The 19142-nt window shown below is 39.7% G+C and overlaps 2 protein-coding genes across 2 annotated transcripts in view; both read left to right on the top strand.

The window, feature by feature from the left end:
- LOC113247307 (uncharacterized) overlaps positions 1–19142 on the top strand; it is a 42650-nt gene that overhangs the window by 15997 nt on the left and 7511 nt on the right. The window contains exon 4 of the mRNA XM_057314658.1: positions 442–537. Coding sequence (XP_057170641.1) covers positions 442–537 — 96 coding nt within the window. The remainder of the gene's footprint in view (positions 1–441; positions 538–19142) is intronic.
- The window catches only part of LOC113250190 (zinc finger protein 345-like), a 144570-nt gene continuing 125874 nt past the window's right edge, over positions 447–19142 (top strand). The window contains exon 1 of the mRNA XM_057313966.1: positions 447–537. The gene's annotated coding sequence lies outside the window, so the exon portion shown is untranslated. The remainder of the gene's footprint in view (positions 538–19142) is intronic.

Below are 19142 nucleotides of genomic sequence, written 5' to 3'. Positions count from 1 at the left end.
CTGTGAAGACTTTCTCTTGGAAGATTCCCCTTGTGAATGCGTGGAATTCAGATCCAGACAGGGAAATAAGTAGGGGTTTGTAGATATAGAGAAAATCTTCAGGGTGTGTCCTTTTCAGCTTTATTTTCCCCTTCCTGAAGGGAACAGCATCACTTCTGTAGATTACTGGCAGTTCTAAACACTGAGTGGCATAAAATGATATTGCCCACATCTTCGGTTCCCTATTTCTACTCTTTATTATTGTATTAGTAGTACTTGGAAGTGGAGGTCAGGATGTGAACATTGGAAACACCTCCTGTGTGTCCTAAAGGGGCTTCTGGGCAACAGCTTTTGGGAAATCATTTTCTAGAATTCTACAATGTCCTGTCTTCTCTACTGAGCACAATTGTGGATTGAAAGAATCTCCAGCAATACTCTTTTTCCTTTTTTTCTAATAAACAGGTCTCGTTGTGTCAAAGCCAGACCTGGTCATCTTTTTGGAGCAAAAGAGGGAGCTCTGGGATGTGAGGAGAAAAGAGACAGTGTTCATCCACCCAGGTAGGTGGGAATGAATGAAACAGATGATGGAGGTGAGGCCCAAAGGTCCAGGAAGAAGCAGGACCTGAAAATATGATTTGGGGAGCTCTGCTTCTACAGAAATGATTGTGAGAAGCCTAAGTTCATTTCTCTTCATCTCACAGAGGGCCATCTGTCCAACACTATTGCGGTCTTCTGTCCTCTAAGAATTCTCCTTCATCTCCAGTGATCTCCATCACGTCCTCTGTGCATAACAGAAAAAACCAAAAAACAAAAAACCTTCCCTTGGACTGTGAGGGCCTCAGTGATCTGTTTGCTTTTTACTGCTTCTGGGTATCTGGGAAAATCTGTGCACAGAGAAGAACTCTATATTAAGCCATCTTTTAAGTTTTATTTGTTGGAAGTACATGAGAAGAGTGGTGCAGATAACAAGATTTGGGCAGAAATCCCAGAAACACTGGGGACAGAAGTGATGTGTTGTCTGCTTTATTGTTTCCAAACCTAGGACAGTTTCAAACATGACCCCACAAAATTCAGACTCCATAATTTCATCATAGCCTAAGCACCTCCCTAAAATGAGAAAACGTAATTCCCTATTTTACTTCAAAGTCTTTTTTTGTTATGCACTATCATTTGAAATTCATTTTAAGTAATCTGTATGCTGAACATGGGGTGCAAATTTACAGCCCTGAGATCAAGAGTTGAGCGCTCTACTGACTGGGCCAGCCAGGCCCCCCAACCTCAGAATTCTTAAATGAGTGCTATGGAGGACGTTAGAACATTGCCCACCATGTAGTGCAGTCTCAGTTGTTACCCTATTTCTGTATAACTTAATGTCATTCTATAATTGTCTTGTTTTGTACAAAAATTCCTGGGACTGTCCTGAATATTCTCATTTTCTGATTGGATCTATGTGAAATTAGAGTTTGACGGTCTTAGGTTACTCACAAAAGTGGAATCCTATTGTATCTGTCTTTGTGACTCCTTTATTTCATTTAACACACTGTCCCCGAGGCTTATCTAAGTTCTGTCAGGTCACAAAATCTGTTCCTCTTGGAAAACTGAGAAGTGTTCCGTGATATGTATATGCTACATTTTATTTTTCCATTTATCTGTGCGTGGCCATTTGTGTGGATTCTGCCTATTACTGGTTTCTGTGCTGCAATGGACGTGGATGTGCAAATATCAATTTCAGATCTACCTTGGAATTCTTTCGTGTATGAACGTGGACGGTGGTTGGCTGGATCATAGGATAATTTTATTTGTAATGTTTTCAGGAAACTGCATAGTGTTTTTCATAGCAGTTCCACTATTTTATATTTCATCCAGCACTATTTAAGGGTTCCAGTTTCTCCACACTCTTGCTAACACGTTACTTTTGCTTTATTTCATGGCAATTATCCTGCGATAGCTCATTGTGGTTTTAATTTGTATTTCACTAGTCATTAGTGATTTTGAGCATCTTTCATATGCTTGCTGTCCAGTTGCTTATATATTTTTTGGATTAATGTCTATTCAGTCCTCTGCCTATTCATTCATTCATTCATTCATTCATTCATTCATTCATTCAAGATTTTATTTGTCAGCAAGCACAAGCAGGGGGAACGGCAGGCAGAGGGAGAAGGAAAAGCCGGCCTCCCTCTGAGCAGGAAGTCTGACTAGGGGCTCGATCCCAGGACCCGGGATCATGACCTGAGCTGAAGGCAGACACTTAACTGACTGAGCCACCCAGGCATCCTTTTCCCCACCCGTTTATTAATTAGGTTGTGTATTAATGTTGTGTTGTGTGACCTGAGCTGAAGGCAGACACTTAACTGACTGAGCCACCCAGGCATCCCTTTCCACCTGTTTATTAATTAGGTTGTGTATTAATGTTGTGTTGTGTGACCTTTTTATTCAGGAGATTAATTCCTTTTCACATATATGCTTTGCAAAGATTTTCTCCCATCTGTAGTTTACTGTTTCACTTCATTTTTTTTTTTTTAACAAAATTTACTTATTTATTTAATTTAAGAGAGCATGGGCACGTGAGCAGGGGGGAAAGGGCAGAAGGGAGGGGAGAGGGAGAGAAAATTTGAAGCCGACTCCTTGTTGAGCACAGAGCCCCATGTGGGGCTCAATCCCAGGGCTGGGAGATCATGACCTAAGCTGAAACCAAGAGTTAAATGCCTAAGCCACCCAGGCACATTGACTCACTCCATTGCTTTTTAAATATGCGATAGTATTTAAGGTTGTTGTAATCCCATTGGTTTATTTTTAATTTTGGATATCATATCCAAGAATTCGTTGTGAAATCAAATGTCACATAGGTTTTTCTCTGTTTTTTCTTTTTTTTTTTTTAAGATTTTATTTATTTATTTGACACAGAGTGAGAGAGCACAAGTAGGGGGAGCAGCAGAGGGAGGGAGAGAAGCAGTCCCCTTCCCCCCTCCCCTGCTAAGCAAAGAGCCTGATTTAGGACTTGATCCCATGACCCTGGGATCCTGACCTGAGCTGAAGGCAGACGCTTAACCAACTATTTCTGTTTTCTTATAGGAGTTTTATATGTATATGTTTTGTTTGTCAATCCATTTTGAGGTAGTATTTGTATATATGGTTTTAGGTAAGTGTCCAACTTTATTCTTGCCATGTGGGCATCCAGTTTTCTCAACACTTGTTTTAAGATGCTGTCCTTTACCTGCTGTGTGCAATAGGCACCCTTGTGAAGTTCATTTGACATGAGCTTTTCTATGTGGGCTATTTATTCTGTTCCATTATTCTCTGTCTATACTCCATTATTTTGATAAGTATGACTTTGTAATTTGCCTTAAAATCAGGAAGTGTGATACCACCAAAGTACTCTTCATTTTCCAGATGTTTCTGGGTGTGTGTGGTCCTGTGACCTCCATATGAATGTTAAGATGGGTTTTGATCTTTCTGCCAAAAATGTCATGGGGATTTTGATAGACATTGCATTAAATCTGTAGATTAGGGGCGCCTGAGTGGCTCAGTCAGTTAAGCGTCTGCCTTTGGCTCAGGTATTGATCACAGGTTTCTGGAATCGAGTCCCACATTGGGCTCCCTGCTCAGCGGGGAGTCTGCTTCTCTCTCTACCTCTCCACCCTGTTCGCCCTCTCTCTCAAATAAAGAAATAAAACCTTAAAAAAAAATCTGTAGATCACTTTGAGTAGTATTGACTCAATAATATTATTAAGTATAATATTAAGTATACCATTCCAAGAACATGGATATGTTTCCATTTATTTCTTCTTTCAATTCCTCCACAATATTTTATAGTTTTCATCCTACTAGATTTGACCTGTCATTATGTTAAATCTTAAGCATTTTGTCTTTGTGATGTTAGAATAGATAATAGAAACACAGATGATTCTATTTTTTGTTTCCAATTTCCATGACTTTTATTCATTTATTTATTTATCTTGTCTCATTGTTCTAACTAGAACATCCAGTGCTAAGTTGAATGGAAGTGAAGTCACTTCATTGCCTTGTTCCTGATTATAGAGGAGAAGCTTTCAGTCTTCCCTATTGCAGATGTTAACTTTAGACTTTTCATATATGGCCCTAATTATGTTGAGGTGATATCCTTCTATTCCTCCTTTCTTGAGTGTTTTCTATTGTTCTGCATCAATTCATATTATGTGATTTTTGATCTTTATTCTGTTAATGTGGAGTCCTAAATTTATCCTTTTCCTATGTTGAAGCAGCTTTGAATTAGAGGAGGAATACCACTTAATCATATTATAGAATGTCAAAACGTGCTTTTGATTTTGTTTTATTGTAAATTTTGCATGAATATTTATCATGGGTAGTAGTTTGTATTCTTAGTTACTTGTATTGTCTTCCTTTGGCTTTAATAGGTAATTTTGGTGTCATAGAAAATGTTTTGATAATTCCTCAATAAATGTTTGCTTGAATTATCCAGTGAATTCATCTGGCCCATGAATTTTCTTTGTTGTGAGGTGGTTTTTTTTTTTTTAAGATTTTATTTGAGAGTGAGGGAGCGAGCAAGCGAGCATGAACGGGGTGAGGGATAGAGGGAGAAGCAGACTCCCCGCTGAGCAGAGAGCCCAGTGCGGGGCTCCATCCCGGAACTCCAGGTTCCTGACCTGAGCTGAAGGCAGATGTAACTGACTGAGCCACCCAGGCGCCCTAGTTGTGAGTTTTTTGATTGCTCTTTCAATCTACTGAGTAGATCTATTGTAATTGTTATAATTTTGTCATGCTGCGGTCCAGATTGGTTGTATTTTTGTAGAAATTTGTACTTTTTGGGGTATCTGTAGACATGTAATTGTTCATCATCATCTCTTATAGATATTTTTATTTCTTGGCGTCAGTTACAGTTGTCTGCTTTAAATTCTGATTTTGACTTTTTTCTCTTTTATTCTTGATCAAGTTAAGGGATGTCAATTTTTTCAGAAACGCCTTTTGTTGATATTTTCCTATTTTAGTGATACTCTAGTTTGGTGATGTCTGCTGTATGTTAAAATTTCCTTTCTGCTGTTACTATTGGGGTTAAATGGCTCATTTTCTGATTCCTTGATGTATGAGAGTAATTTGAGCATTACATTATCACAGAATTCTATATTTGTGTATGTATTTGCTATATTGAAGTGTGTTGTATTTTCATATATATTTTTTGTTGTCTAGAATCCTTTTTCAAGTTGAAGTATACTCTTAGCCTTTTTTGCAAATAGCTAGTGATGGGACACCTGGGTGGCTTAGTCAGTTAAGCCTCTGCCGTCAGCTCAAGTCCTGCATTGGGCTCCTTGCTCATGGGGAGCCTGCTTGTCCCTCTCCCTTTGCCCCTTCCTGTGCTTGTGCTCTCTCTCTCTGTCTGACAAATAAATAAAATCTTTAAAAAAAAATCTATGATGAAATTCTGGTGAGTTTATTTGGTATAATTTCATTTGTTCTACAGTTTGATTGATAGGGTATTCTTGCTTGCTAGCTTTTCTTTTTACAGGACTATTTGATCATCCACTCCGTTTTTCGTACAAGGTTACTGCTGAGAAATCCCTCAGTAATTCTGTAGAAGCTCTCCTGTTCGTGACGAGTTGTTTCATTCTCGTTGCTTTCCAGATTGTCATTTTGTTTGTGGTCTTGATATTTTGATCATAATGTGTACCTGTGTGGATGATATACTTGGAATTTATTGAGGTTCTTGTTGTAGGTCTGTTTCTTTCCTCAACTGAGGGAAGTTGAAACTATTAATTCTTCCAATGAGCTCTCTGTCCTCTTTTCTTTTTCCTCACCTAATTGGGTCCCCTTGATGTGTATATTGATGATGGTGTTTGAGTCCCCCCAAATGCATTGGCATTTGTCCCAAATCCACATTTTTTTTCCTCCTTATAATTAATTAATTTTAAATGAATGGTCTTCAAATGTTCTAGTGTTCTCTTTTGCTTGATCAAGTCATTTTTGATTCTTCTATTGAAATTTGAGATTTAGTACTGGTACTCTTCAGCTTTCATTTTCTCTTTGGTCCTTTCTTATACTTTCTAATTGATATTTTCATTTTGTTCATGCATAGTTTTCTGATTTTGTTTATTTGTTTACTCTTTTAAATCTCTGGTCATCGTAAAGATGATTATTTTAAATTGTGTATCAGCTAATATAACTCTATATTACTTAGAACCAGTTCCTGGAGATGTATTTTGTTCCTTTGAATGGACATGTATTTCTGTCTCTTTGTGTGCTTTGTGATCTTCTGTTGAGATTTGGGAATTTAAACACAGCTACCTCTTTCAGTCTTTGTGGATCTGTTTTGTTCAGAACACCAGTAACAACCTGGAAATTCTGATTTTGTCAAACTCATTTGAGAATGTATATTCTCTGGGCATGTGTGTAATTTCCCAGTAACAAAACTTTTCTGTTCAAGAGCACACAATATCTTTCTCTTCCTGATGTCTGTCTCCAGTACTGTAGTCTTCCTTGTTGTTAACATAGCTCTCACCTTTGTTTTTCTCATGACCACCAACGTGCATCCCTTGTATTCCACCATTCTGTTTAATGTTCTGCGCCATGCAAAATGAAATAAGCTCAGACAGCTGCACAAAAAGCCTCAACGTTGGACACAGATTCCAGTATTCTTACTTTCCTCCAAAGAATAAAGGAGAAATTGAGTGTTTTTTCACAATCCTGCCATGGTGTGCTGGGGAGGCAAAACAAGTATGGGCAAATGTAACACGTTTTCCTACCCTCTTCAATAAGGCTGTTCTTGATTTCATCTTTGATGGGTTTCTTTGACCTCTAGATTGGCTTATGTTCCATAAAGGCTATGTGGTCAAAATCCCCTAGGTATGTTTATGTGTCCATGGAGCAGTGAAGTCCTGATACTCCCTAGTCAGCCATCTTGCTAACAGGCTTGATTGATTTTAATTTTGTATATTAGAGCTTTTAAGTGTATTCATTTGAGTGTAGTAAGTGGAATGATTTTACTTTTGTGTTACTTGATATCTTTCAGATACATCTTTGCATGACACCCAGGACTTGTTAAAGCTGCAATGCATAGAATATTTATTCCAAAAAGTGTCAGTAGGGAGATCTAAAGGTATAACATAACTAGTAATTCATTTCTTTCAGTCCTTTAACTTGATTTTTTCCCTCATTTTTTTTCATCATGGTAAGTGTACTCCTTAATTCCTATCACTTATTTGACCCATCCCTCTACCCACCTCCCCTCTGGTAATCATCATAGTTTTCTCTAGTTAAGAGTCTTGTTTCTTGGTTTGTGTCTCTCTTTTCTCCCTTTGCTTGTTCATTTTGTTTCTTAAATTCCACATATGGGTGAAATCCTATAGTATTTGTCTTTCTCTAACTGATCTATTTTGCTTGGCATTATACTCTCTAGCTCCATTCATGTCATTACAAATGGTGAAATTTCATTCCTTTTTATGATTGAATATATATACATCTCCTTTATCCATTCATCTATGGATGGAAACTTGGGCTGCTTCCATAATTTGGCCACTGTAAATAATGTTGCAACAAACATCGGAGTGCATGTATCCCTTTGAAAATTAGTCTTTTTGTTTGTTTTGGGTAAATACCCAGTAGCGTGATTGATGGATCATAGGGTAGTTCTATTTTTAACTTTTTGAGGAACCTCCATACTGTTTTCCAGAGTGGCTGCCACAGTTTGCATTGCCAACAGTGCAAGAGGGTTCCCTTTCCCCACATCCTTGCCAGAATATAGCCATTCTTACAGGTGTGACATCATAGCTCATTGTAGTTTTGATTTACATTGCCCGGATGATCAGTGATGTTGAGTATCTTTTCATGTGTCTGTTGCCCATCTGGACGTCTTCTTTGGAGAAATGCCTGTTAATGTCTTCTGGCCGTTTTTTAATTGGATTATTTGGGGGGTTTTTTTGGTGTTGAGTTGTATCAGTTCTTTATTTTAGTATTATTATTATTTTTTAAGATTTTATTTATTTGAGAGAGAAAAAAAACAGGGAGAGTGAGAGGGAGAAGCACTTCCCACTGACTGGAGAGCCCAATGTGGGGCTTGATCCCAAGACCCTGAGATCATGACCTGGCAGATGCTTAACTGACTGAGCCACCCAGGTGCCCCTCAGTTCTTTATTTTAGATACTGATATTTTATCAGAATGTCATTTGCAAATACCTTTTCCCATTCCCTAGGTTGCCTTTTAGGTTTGTTGATTGTTCTCTGTGCAGAAGACTTTTGTTTTGATGTAGTCATAGTAGTTTATTTTTGCTTTTCATATGCTTGCCTCAGGAGAACTATCTAGAAAATTGTTGCTATGGGTGATGTCAGAGACATTAGTGCCTGTGCTCTCTTCTAGGATTTTTTTAGTTTCAGTTCTCACACTTAGGTCTTTAATCCATTTTGAGTTTATTTTTGTGGATGGTGAAAGAAAGTGGTTCACTTTTATTCTTTTGCTTGTAGCTGTCAAATTATCCCACTACCATTTGTTGAAGAGACTCTTTTTCCCATTGTATATAAATTTCTCCTTTGTCAAAGATTATTTGACCATATAATTGGGTTTATTCTGGGTTTTCTGTTCTATTCCAGTGATCTGTGTGTCTATTTAATGCCAGTGTTTTAGTTACTAACCACTTTGTAATATAACTTGAAATCTGGAATTATGATACCTCCAGTTTTGATTTTAAGGTTGTTTTGGCTATTTGATGGCCTAAAACTTCAAATAATGTGTGATTATTTTTCCCACAGCTTATCTATTGTATGCTTTTCTCCTTTCAGTGACTCCTGGGATATTATGATGGATATATTACAGATTATATAGGGTACTGATGATGGTTTAGGTGAACTATTCCATGATGGTGCTACTTGGCATCCATTTTGTGTAGTCAGTGGGTTTGCAGGGGACTTGAACTGACACCATCCGTGCTTGCTAGTGCATTTCCTAGACAACACCATGCAAGTTAGAAGTTAACGTAACTTCCAGTATGACACCCCCAACTGCCCTTGTAGCAACCATGTTGCCTGGCACTCTAGACCCTCCCCCGTATGTGCCCCTCGGAGAAAATCCCCACAAAGCTTACCTAAACCTGTTTTAGTTTGAATGGCTCTATGTTGACTTAGCCCAGTAATTCCAAAGCACTCCACCATGGATACTAATAAAGGAATGTGGCCCATGGCATAGGTGGAGGGATTCTATTGATGTTTAAATGAACTGAACGTATGCCCAGTATGCCCACGAGAGTGCTGGGTGTATAATAGATACTAGATTAAATAGAAGAAAAATATCCTAATAGAAGAGGTAAGAGAGAATAAGTATAGCAAGAAGAATTGTATGAATTCTGCATGTGGAAAGAGGGCATCTGTTTCCAGGTTACACAGCTGACTCTAAATATAGAAAGAAAAATTCTACTTGTTTTACTTTTTTTTATTAAACATTATTCTTTTTTTTTTTTTTAAGATTTTATTTATTTGAGAGAGAGAGCACAAGAGCAAGAGCACAAGCAGGGGGAGCAGCAGAGGGAGAGGGAGAAGCCGGTTCAGACAATTTTTTTACTTGTGCTGTGCCTTGAGTGCCCTCATTGACCTCTTAATTGAGATTAAAGGGATGCAAGGCCAGCGGGCCACAGGATTATTTCAGACGTTTAGCACCGAGAGGGATGTGAACATTGGTAAAACAGGATGATCTATACTCCCTAGAGAGAGAAAGATAAGACCAATTGATGTATTAAAAGCACACCTAGAGAACTCTTTTGAAACGTGGGGAGGGAACTGGAAGAAGCCTGTAGTAATTCCATAGTCCAAGACAGTTCCTGATGGTGTCATCTGATGAATAAATGTAATGGAATGGAGGCTTGGGAAATATGGTGAGTTCCTGAGGATCAGGGAATTCCTATTTTTCTTCATGATTTAACCGCATTCCTGGGTGTTACTGGCAAGCAGATGCTGTTGGATGACAGAGTTTACTGATCTTCCCTGGGTCTACATTATTGGTGGCGGATGGTGAGGGGGGGTATTGGATGATGGAAGCACTGTAGACATCCCTTTAAAATGGCATATGTCAGAGTAGATGTTGGAGATGAAGAAGCGTTCTGGACCCTGTAATAGGCAGGATCAGCAAGGCATGGGCTGTGGCTGCACAAAGCACTGGTATCCCAGGTGTATTACCCAGCATAGGTCTGATGCACTGTAGGTCGGTGCTCTTCCAGGGATGGGCCTCAGAGCTGACACGTACCTCCCTCGTTCCTCTTAGCCCGTGATTAGGGTAGTCACGTGCTCTGGGCTCTGAGCTGGTTACTGAGTAGTTGGGGACACAGGTCAGCAGTGAGAGGCAGTGAACATGTCTACTGCAAATAGTCCACCCAATTTTTAGGCCAGAAATCCCCATGGTCTTTCACAGCCCTTGCTGTTCTTACGCTTATCCTGTCTAGAGTGGAAATAGGATTTCTATAAGGTGTGGAATTCAGTACAATGAAGTTGGGTAACAGATTCATCACATTTAACATTATTGCAAGTGAAATATAATTATTTCATTTTATAGCTGTTAATGTTCAGCTATACTAAGAAAGAGTAATACTTATAGAAAATAAAATGTATATTTTGTTTTATGTACACAAGGAATATGTAGGAAGCCCATGTCTGATAAAATGACTGAGACATCATATGGGGTACCCTCTTTTTCCTCATTTTTGCTCTGGTATTATCCATATGCAGCATTGTGCCCCTCTTTCATCTCTCATGGCCCCAAAATCTTTGCCCCACCACTAGGTACCAAACTCTGTTTCATGATTAAGGAGTAAGAAAAAAAATCTGACAGCACATAGGGATTTTGGTTGTAAGTTATTTCTTTTTTATTCAGGGCAGTCCTGCCTCCACAGGCACTTCTCCATCTCACTGACCAGAGCTCTCTCAGATGGCGTTCTAAGCAGCATTGCATGTGTAGCCGAAGTGGACACCCAAGAGTATCATTAAAAATGACCATTTTTACCTGCACTGTGTCACAGCATCTGACACAATGGCCATCACCCTTTTCACTGGAATATTCTGCATTTGGCTTATTTCATATAACAAAATGTCTTTCAAGATATAGGGGCCAAGAGCCGGCCATCCCATATAGGGCCATTTTGGCATGAAGATTATTTTGAGTTCAAAAGCAATCAAAACCCAGCGGATTCAGGAAAAGTCTTTACCTCTCCCCTCAAATGCCTAAAAATAGTTTAGATAGCAAAACTGCCCCAGGAAGAGATGGCACCATAGATAAATACATGAGGGTATAATCTAAGTATTGTGGACAAGGAGGAACCTGATAAGGCCTGTTTGATCAAAGTCCTCTATGTCCCATTGTTTCTGAGTGGTTGGCAAACATATGCTTACCAAACGTGTACTCTTTTCCATCTTCTTATGAATTGCATTTCTTCCCATTGAAGCCCCAGACCTTTACTTTCTTCTTCTTAGTTCAGAATGACATGTTTGCCTATCTTTGGATTTTCATGTCTGTGTGGATTCCCCATACCTGTGCCCTTATATTTTATTTTCTCTTGTTAATCTGTCTCATGTCAATTTGATTCTTAGGCTAGAAGAACCTTGAAAGGGACAGGGATTTTTGCTGCCAAACAAAATTCATTTTGTTGCTACAAATGGAAAGATTTCCTTAGATATATAGATAGTTGTTCTTTGTTTTTTAAGATATCTATCTCTACCTCTATATGTAACATTAAAAAAAAAAAACCCATTTGAGTGGAAACAGAATAGTTGACTCCAAAATACATAACCGTGCATATAGATTGTTTTGACCAGAAGGCAATTAGGACACAGCAGGCTCAGAAATTTTTTCCCTTTTCTCCTTTAATTATTTAAAAGAAATTAGATGGGGGACTGTAAAGAGTAAGATGGAGTCACTCATGTGAAGTAACCAGTCATGTCAATTAGTGATGTATGCAGTCAAGGACATTGTAGCTAAGACCCTGTATCGCTCATACCGGCACAGACTGGCAGTACTTAGGACTGATAATCAGTAAGCCCAGCCCGTGCCCTGGCAGAGCTGAGAGCTGATCATCACTAGAATGAGAAGAGGCCTGCAAAGGCCCAAGACTGATGATGAAATCCGTCAGGAAGAAAGGACTTGTGCAGCAAACTGCAAAAAGTTCTGAAGCGAACCCTACCATGTTTGATCACATTTGAAAGGCACCTTCCACCAAAGGTTCTGCCTGATTGATCTCTGAATGCAGTGGAGATCCTACACTGCTTGAACGTGATAAGCAGTCTGGGCCAAGAGTGGGCCCAGCATAGACCTGAGTCCCCATCTCAACTGCATGCTCAAGAGACTGACTTCACCTTTGGTTAGTCAACTTCTTACCCCTTATTGTATCATGTTTGTTGTGTGACTTTACATCGTTTGTTTTGTGTGACGTGTATGCAGCCAAGTTCAATGCTTAGTGAAACGTTACTGAGTTTGGAATCCTCAACCTGCTTTCCAATTATGGTAATCTTGCATGACGGTTGAATAAAGCTGACATTGTAGAAAGACACAACTCACGTATGTGCCTTTATAGCATGCTTGAGACTGGAATCTGTACCAGGAACAAGAACTGATACCAGAGATAACTTTTTAGATCAGAAAGAGTTACCTGCCTGGCATGGCAAAATTAGCTTACATGAGCTCTTTCTGTTTTCCTGTTTACTGACTTCTTTCTCCCTTTTGAGGTTCTAAATCCCTACCCCTTTCTCTTGAGGGCAGGATGGCATATAAATGTGAGTTGCATGTCTTTGAGCCTCATGCGTTTGGGGTTCCTCCTTTAAAACATTTAATTTGTTTTTCTCCTGTCAATCTGTTTCTCAGCCAAGAACCTGGAAGGGCAGTGGGAAAATTAGTTTTCTTCCCCTGCACTAAATTATTACCAAAAAATAGGGGTGCCTGGGTGGCTCAGTCAGTTAAGTGTCTACCTTCAGCTCATTCAGGTTATGACCCCAGGGTCCTGGAATCAAGCCCTGTGCCCCGTCCTGCTCCCTGCTCAGCAGGGAGTCTGCATCTCCCTCTTCCTCTGCCCCTCCCTTGCTCCTTCTCTGTCTCTCACTCATTCTCTTTCTCTCACTCATTCTCTCTCAAACAAATAAAATCTTTAAAAAAATAAATTACCAAAAATTAAAGAAAGAAAACCATGAGAACTTCCTCTGAAGTACTGCTCCACGCTTGCTTTCTGTATTCCTCCCATCCATCTTTGTTTAGATCCTATTTTATACAATCAGTAGTCGAGAAAGAGAAGAAATAGAAAGGCAGGGCCCAGCATCTACATCCTCAGAGGAAATATGGGACACCGAGTACCAACTCCTATAGTATTAGGAGACATGTGCCTGAGGTTCCCAGCATATTGCATGTACCCTACATGTGTGCACAGAGTAAATGCTCAATAAACATTGCATTAATGATGTGGCTGCGTTATTTTCCAAATACAGACTTACTGCGACATTACTACCTTCTCCATCCTTCTGTTAACTTCAGAGGGCTGGCAAAAACTGTGATGTTTCAGGACTTTGATTTGGTAGTCTTCACTGGGAACCAGGAGTGCCTGTGTTGAGATAAGTGGATGGGTATAGGGGATCAGATGTGCTGTGTCTATTTTCTCTGGTTTAGTGATTTATGATTATGGGTCTGTGTGAAACAGGACTCCAGCTACCTCAGTCTGTACTTCCTAAGTACATTCTTCTTTCAAGCTTATCTTTTAACTCAGGGAAAAGACCAGGTAGGCAAAATCTCCTGATGGGAACCAGACTACCCCCTTAAGTAATAGAGTTCCTTTGATTGACCCCTAGACAATGATCAGCCTCATCTTTAGTGCCCAGCTGCATGTACCTACTGACTTTGTCCTACATTTTTCTTACATAAACCTATTAGTATTTTCAGCCCTCTGGAAACAGCCTTTAGTATACTATTCTCCTGCCTTCCTAGTGTTGACCTCACTGAAGTGAATTCCTTTCTTGCTGCACCACCACTGGTCTCTCTGCCTTTAGATTTTGTCAATAACGAGTGGCCAAACCTAGTATGCTTGGGACCCCTGGAACCAGATGCTTTTGCATCTTAAGCTTTGGTTACAATTTTTGTTGAGCCAGCCAGGAGCTGTGCTTTTGATTTGTGTAGTCCCCTTGGGATTTCCCGGATGGAGTGGTTGGCTGCAAAGGCATGCCAATTCTTTACTCACCCATTTCTTTACTGAGCTAGTGGTTGTGATGGGTCCGAGCTAGCTACTTGAGGCTAGTTGACCCCGGGCCAGGGAAGTGAGGAGAACAGACCCTCGCAGCTGCTGAAACTTGTTTTGTTTTGGGAACACTCCTTTCTAGATGCCCTGAACTGCCATCTACTACCTTAACCACATTTGGTGAAACAGAGAAAGGAATTATAAGTAGTGGGACCTAGAATTTTGGCTCCTGGTAAGTTCCCTCAGTAAGTGCACATTGAAACTTTTCCTTCTTTGTCTCCCTGCTGTTGGATTCTTTTGAATCACTTGTGGTTTTTCGTGAACTGTTTGTTTCAGGTTTTTGTAACTCTAAGCTTGCATAGCTTGAGCTGTGGCAGGGGCCATTGTAATTTATAAGATACTATTGGAAAAAAGAAACAGATGTAACATAAATGGGAATGTAGGATATGCTTTTGGGAAGATTGCTGTTGGAAATTGTGCATGTATATGAGCGTGTGTGTGTGTGTGTGTGTGTGTGTGTGTGTGTGTGTGTGTAGAAAATGGGGGAATGCTGATTCTGTCCTCTCTCAAACCCCCAAGGGAGAATCCAGCTGGTTGGGGTTTATTTTTTAGTTACTAACCTAGGACCAAGAAAAAAGGATTTTTTTATTGTAACGCCACCTTGCCCATGTATATGTTATGCTTAAAAGAAAGATGGCCACTGAATGGGTCTCTTGGATTTCTTTCTCCCAATATGGTCCCTCCAAGAACAGGGTTTTGTTTTGGCTCTCTTAGCTTGTCTCGGAAGCTGTTTGGTTCACTTGGTGAATCTCCAACTTTTGGGGATAAACCAGAAACTGGGATGATATTTCGTTCAGTTGGTGAAGCTCCAGGTTTGGAGGAAGAAGGAGTGCTATCAGATGTTCTCTCTGCTTCCTTTAGTTTAGTTTTGTTTCATCTGTGTTCTTTCTGAACTTTTGCGTAGGAAGAGGGGGAATGCTCCTTCTGTTCCAAAGTGAATCCATTTGAACATTTTTTGAATGAATGGTGCAGAGGGCTGAAAAGCAACCAGAGAAAAAGCCTCTTTTGCCCGAGGGAGAAAGAGTAGACAGACCTCTGGCAACCCTGGCATCTGTTCCTCCTACCCTTACTATTCTACCCTCACAGAAACCTCCTTTGGAGGTTCAAATGGAAGCATCTCCCAAATCAACATGAATGGGCCCAGAGGCTCCTGGACTTACACCTCCCACTTTAGATTTCCCCACAGGAGCCCCAGGTAAAACTGACAGTTGGGAACATATTGATTGACTTTTTAGTAGACATAGGTGTAACATATTTGTTATTGAAGCTTATTCAAGGTTGTTGGTTTAATTAAAATGGATGTATCTTTATAGTTATCAGCATTAAATATAAAACTTCTATTGTACCTAAATTTATTATATTAGTCTTATCTCTGTTACTATTTGTGTCGTCAAAATAATGGTTAATTTTGTCTGTCTCATAGAGTTTTCATGGGTGATTGTTAAGAGCAAGTAGGTTGAATAGGTAAAAAGGTTTATAGCTTTCAAAACCTTTGAAACTTTCAAGTTTTGCTAGGTTAAATGATAAATTGGTTTAAACTCACAGGACATCTAAATCTTTTCCAAATAAAGTAAAATAACGAAACATTAATTACTAAACATAGTTTTATCTGCTTTTGCTTCTTATTACAGAGAAACTAAAGATATTTGAGTCTGTTAGTAAACATATGTTATGCTTTATTGGAAGTTGTGCTATGAAAATCACATGTTTCTAGGAATTATAAAATGTATTCATAAATTTCCGATCTAAAGAATTCCAGAGTGCGTGCCTGGCTGGCTCAGTCAGAAGAGCAGGAGACTCTTGATCTCAGGGTTGGGAGTTCAAGTCCCACGATGGGCATGTGGCCTACTTAAAAAAACAAAACAAAACAAAACATACAGGTAAATGGTTGAAACAGATGGTAAACCCAGTGTCTGAGTCCTGAGCGCCATCAATGGGAAGATTTCTAGATGTCAGGCTTGAAGCCTCTTCAGACAGTGCGAGCTCAGGCAGTGGCAATCAGAGATTTTCCTGTTCTGCAGTTAAAATGTTCCTGTGAGCTTTCTGAGTGGTCCATGTGGCAACAGGAAAGAAGATTGTGAAAGCACGGGCCATTGTGGCAGTTTCTCTGAAATTGACCTGCAGTCCTCTAGTTTCAGTTTGGGGGGGAAAAAGGGCAGTTTTCGTTCTCAGTGATCCCAAGTCAATAGAGTGGGAGGAAATTGGAAAAGTTAGTTTGAAGAATCATAGCCAGATACTTGGGGAAACCAGAATTCAGGATCCAGCCCAATTTTATAGGCAAGCAACAAAAATTTTTAAAAGAGTACACCAGAACTGGAACCTAACATCCACAGAGGTGTGTTAGTAAAATATAATTTTTCTCTCTAAAAACACCCTCGTTTTTACTGAAGATAGTCAAGACAAATGTGTTTATGAAATAAGCCCAGTTTTGACAAACTTGGCCTAATTATTTACATAAGTGCAGTAGGAATGGTGAGGAATAGTGACTGGCTATATAGGTTCTTTTAAATCTGCTTTGCTGGAGCTCTTTATAAGATATTTCAGGTTGAATTCTTAACAGACTTTTGAGGCTAAGAAGCCAAGCCAAGGGGCACCTGGGTGGCTCAGTCATTAAGCGTCTGCCTTCGGCTCAGGGCGTGATCCCAGGGTTCTGGGATCGAGCCCCTCATAGGGCTCCCTGCCCCCCTGGGAGCCTGCTGCTTCCTCTCCCACTCCCCCTGCTTGTGTTCCCTCTCTCTCTGGCTGTCTCTCTCTCTGTGTCAAATAAATAAATAAAAACCAAAAAAAAAAAAAAAAAGCCAAGCCAAATACTTGCCAGAGTCACCTGCACAACGTACATATATGGGTTACTTCTTCTCTTCTTGATGTCCCCACAATATCTTGAGGTTCTTGAGCCTGCCAGGAGGTGACCTTCCTTACTCACCTGGTAAGGCTCCCAGCAACACTGTAAGCAAAATACCAGGCTTATTATTCCAAGGGGCTTCATTGGTCCTGATAGGGTTAAGGACAGAACCCCTAGAATGTGCCACTTTTTCATGTGGATTATTTTGAGCTGAAGATACTTGAGACAGGCTCAAGAGAAACTTTTGTCCCTCCCTTAACCACACAGAAGAATCTAAATTGGGTGTCTTTTCCAGAATAAGGGTTATTAACAGATAAATTTTATCTTAGTGACCCATCTGTATGGTAGGGCAAATACCTAAATACCAAACATTGCTCTTCTTTTCACCCTGTGAAGTGCATTCCTTCCTTCCGAAGTTCAAGACCACTACCCCTTTCTCCTTAGTTCAAGATGGTATATATACCTTATTTTCCTGACTGTCTTTGGAATTTCCATGTCTGTGTGGTTTTCCCATATGTACATCGATTAAATTTTATTTTCTCCTGTTAATCTGCATCATATCAGTTTTATTCTTAGTTCAGCTAGAAGGACCTTTGAGAGGACAGGAACTCTTTTTTCCTGACAGAGGATTTGATTTTAATGCCTCATTTCCTGGCATAAAGGATAAAGGATAAAAAGAGCTGTAGGAAGTACTTCTACAAGAGTCGATATTCTTGAGCTCATTTTTGTTCACTATTTCAGAAGGCTTCTAATTTGTTGCCTACACAAATAGTATCTTGTCATTGTTCCTTTTAGAAGCTTCTAAATACCAACCAAAATCTATATCCCACTCAGTTTGTTAGTTTAATAGTTGGTCTCCCAAGGTGGGTGTTTAAGTACACTAATTAGGTATTTCAAAGAATCCTCATTTAGCCCTTTGAACATTAAAATCACCCCTAGTATAATTTTCCATTTATTTAGATACTTGCAAATATATAATCCATGTGTATTAAACATGAATTCCATTGGAGTACTGGAAGGTGATTCTCCATCCCTTTTCTCCCCATTGTGATGGTTTATTTTCCATTTTAGTGGGTTTGAATGCTGGGCAGTACCTAAGGGATTTTAGTTGTGGACCGATGTGCTAATTAGAGTGATCTTGCTTCTTCGGGTGTCCCCTTGGTGATGGTTGGTTGTGTTTTGTGCCTTGGTTTTCTCTGGATTTAGCTTGGCTACACTGAAAGTGTTGGGAAAGCTTAGTGGCTGATTCTTCTATACTTCTCCTGGGAGAGTAAATTATTTGAGTTGTAAATGAGAATCCCTATGGGGACCACTGCACAGCACTGAGGTTGACCTCTGCCATTCTCTGATGTGAGGAGCTTATGTCCCTTGTCTTTGGATTCATTCAGAATCTCATCTACAGAATGGATTAAGCATTTAGATTGGCAAAATTGTGACGATGCATCCTTCCTTTGGACCTGCAACCCTTGTTCTAAACAGAGTGGCATCTTTTCTTGGCCCTAGAGTGTATTGTGGCCATGTAGTATTATGAAAGAAAATCATCGTTTCCTTTCGGTAGAGTCATAACTGAACACTGACCAATTTTGTAACATGGAACCTACTGGGCTGCAAGTGGGGACCTAGATCAGAAACAGTGTTTCCCACTGCTGGCCAAAACCAACTTAAATAACATAAGCACAGAACCAGACCCAGAGTAGCCTCTCAGAGCTCTTACTCTCTTGTAAGCAGAAGAGGACTAGTCCTCACCAAAATGAGTATGTGCTGAAACTCAGACCAAATAATAAATGTCTCTTGTGTTGTCACACAGTTATTCTTTTTTTTTTTTTTCCCGTGAAAGTGTTTTTTATTTTTTTTATTTTTTTATTTTTTATAATGATTTTTTATTCTATTATGTTAGTCACCATACAGTACATCCCCGGTTTCCGATGTAAGGCTCGATGATTCATTAGTTGTGCATAACACCCAGTGCACCATGCAATACGTGCCCTCCTTACTACCCATCACCGGCCTATCCCATTCCCCCACCCCCCTCCCCTCTGAGGCCCTCAGTTTGTTTCTCATAGTCCATAGTCTCTCATGTTTCATTT

The sequence above is a fragment of the Ursus arctos genome, unplaced genomic scaffold (genome assembly GCF_023065955.2).
Source record: "Ursus arctos isolate Adak ecotype North America unplaced genomic scaffold, UrsArc2.0 scaffold_19, whole genome shotgun sequence".
NCBI lineage: Eukaryota > Metazoa > Chordata > Mammalia > Carnivora > Ursidae > Ursus > Ursus arctos.
The sequence above is the reverse complement of the archived record's forward strand: the minus strand, read 5'-3'. Positions and strand labels throughout refer to the sequence as shown.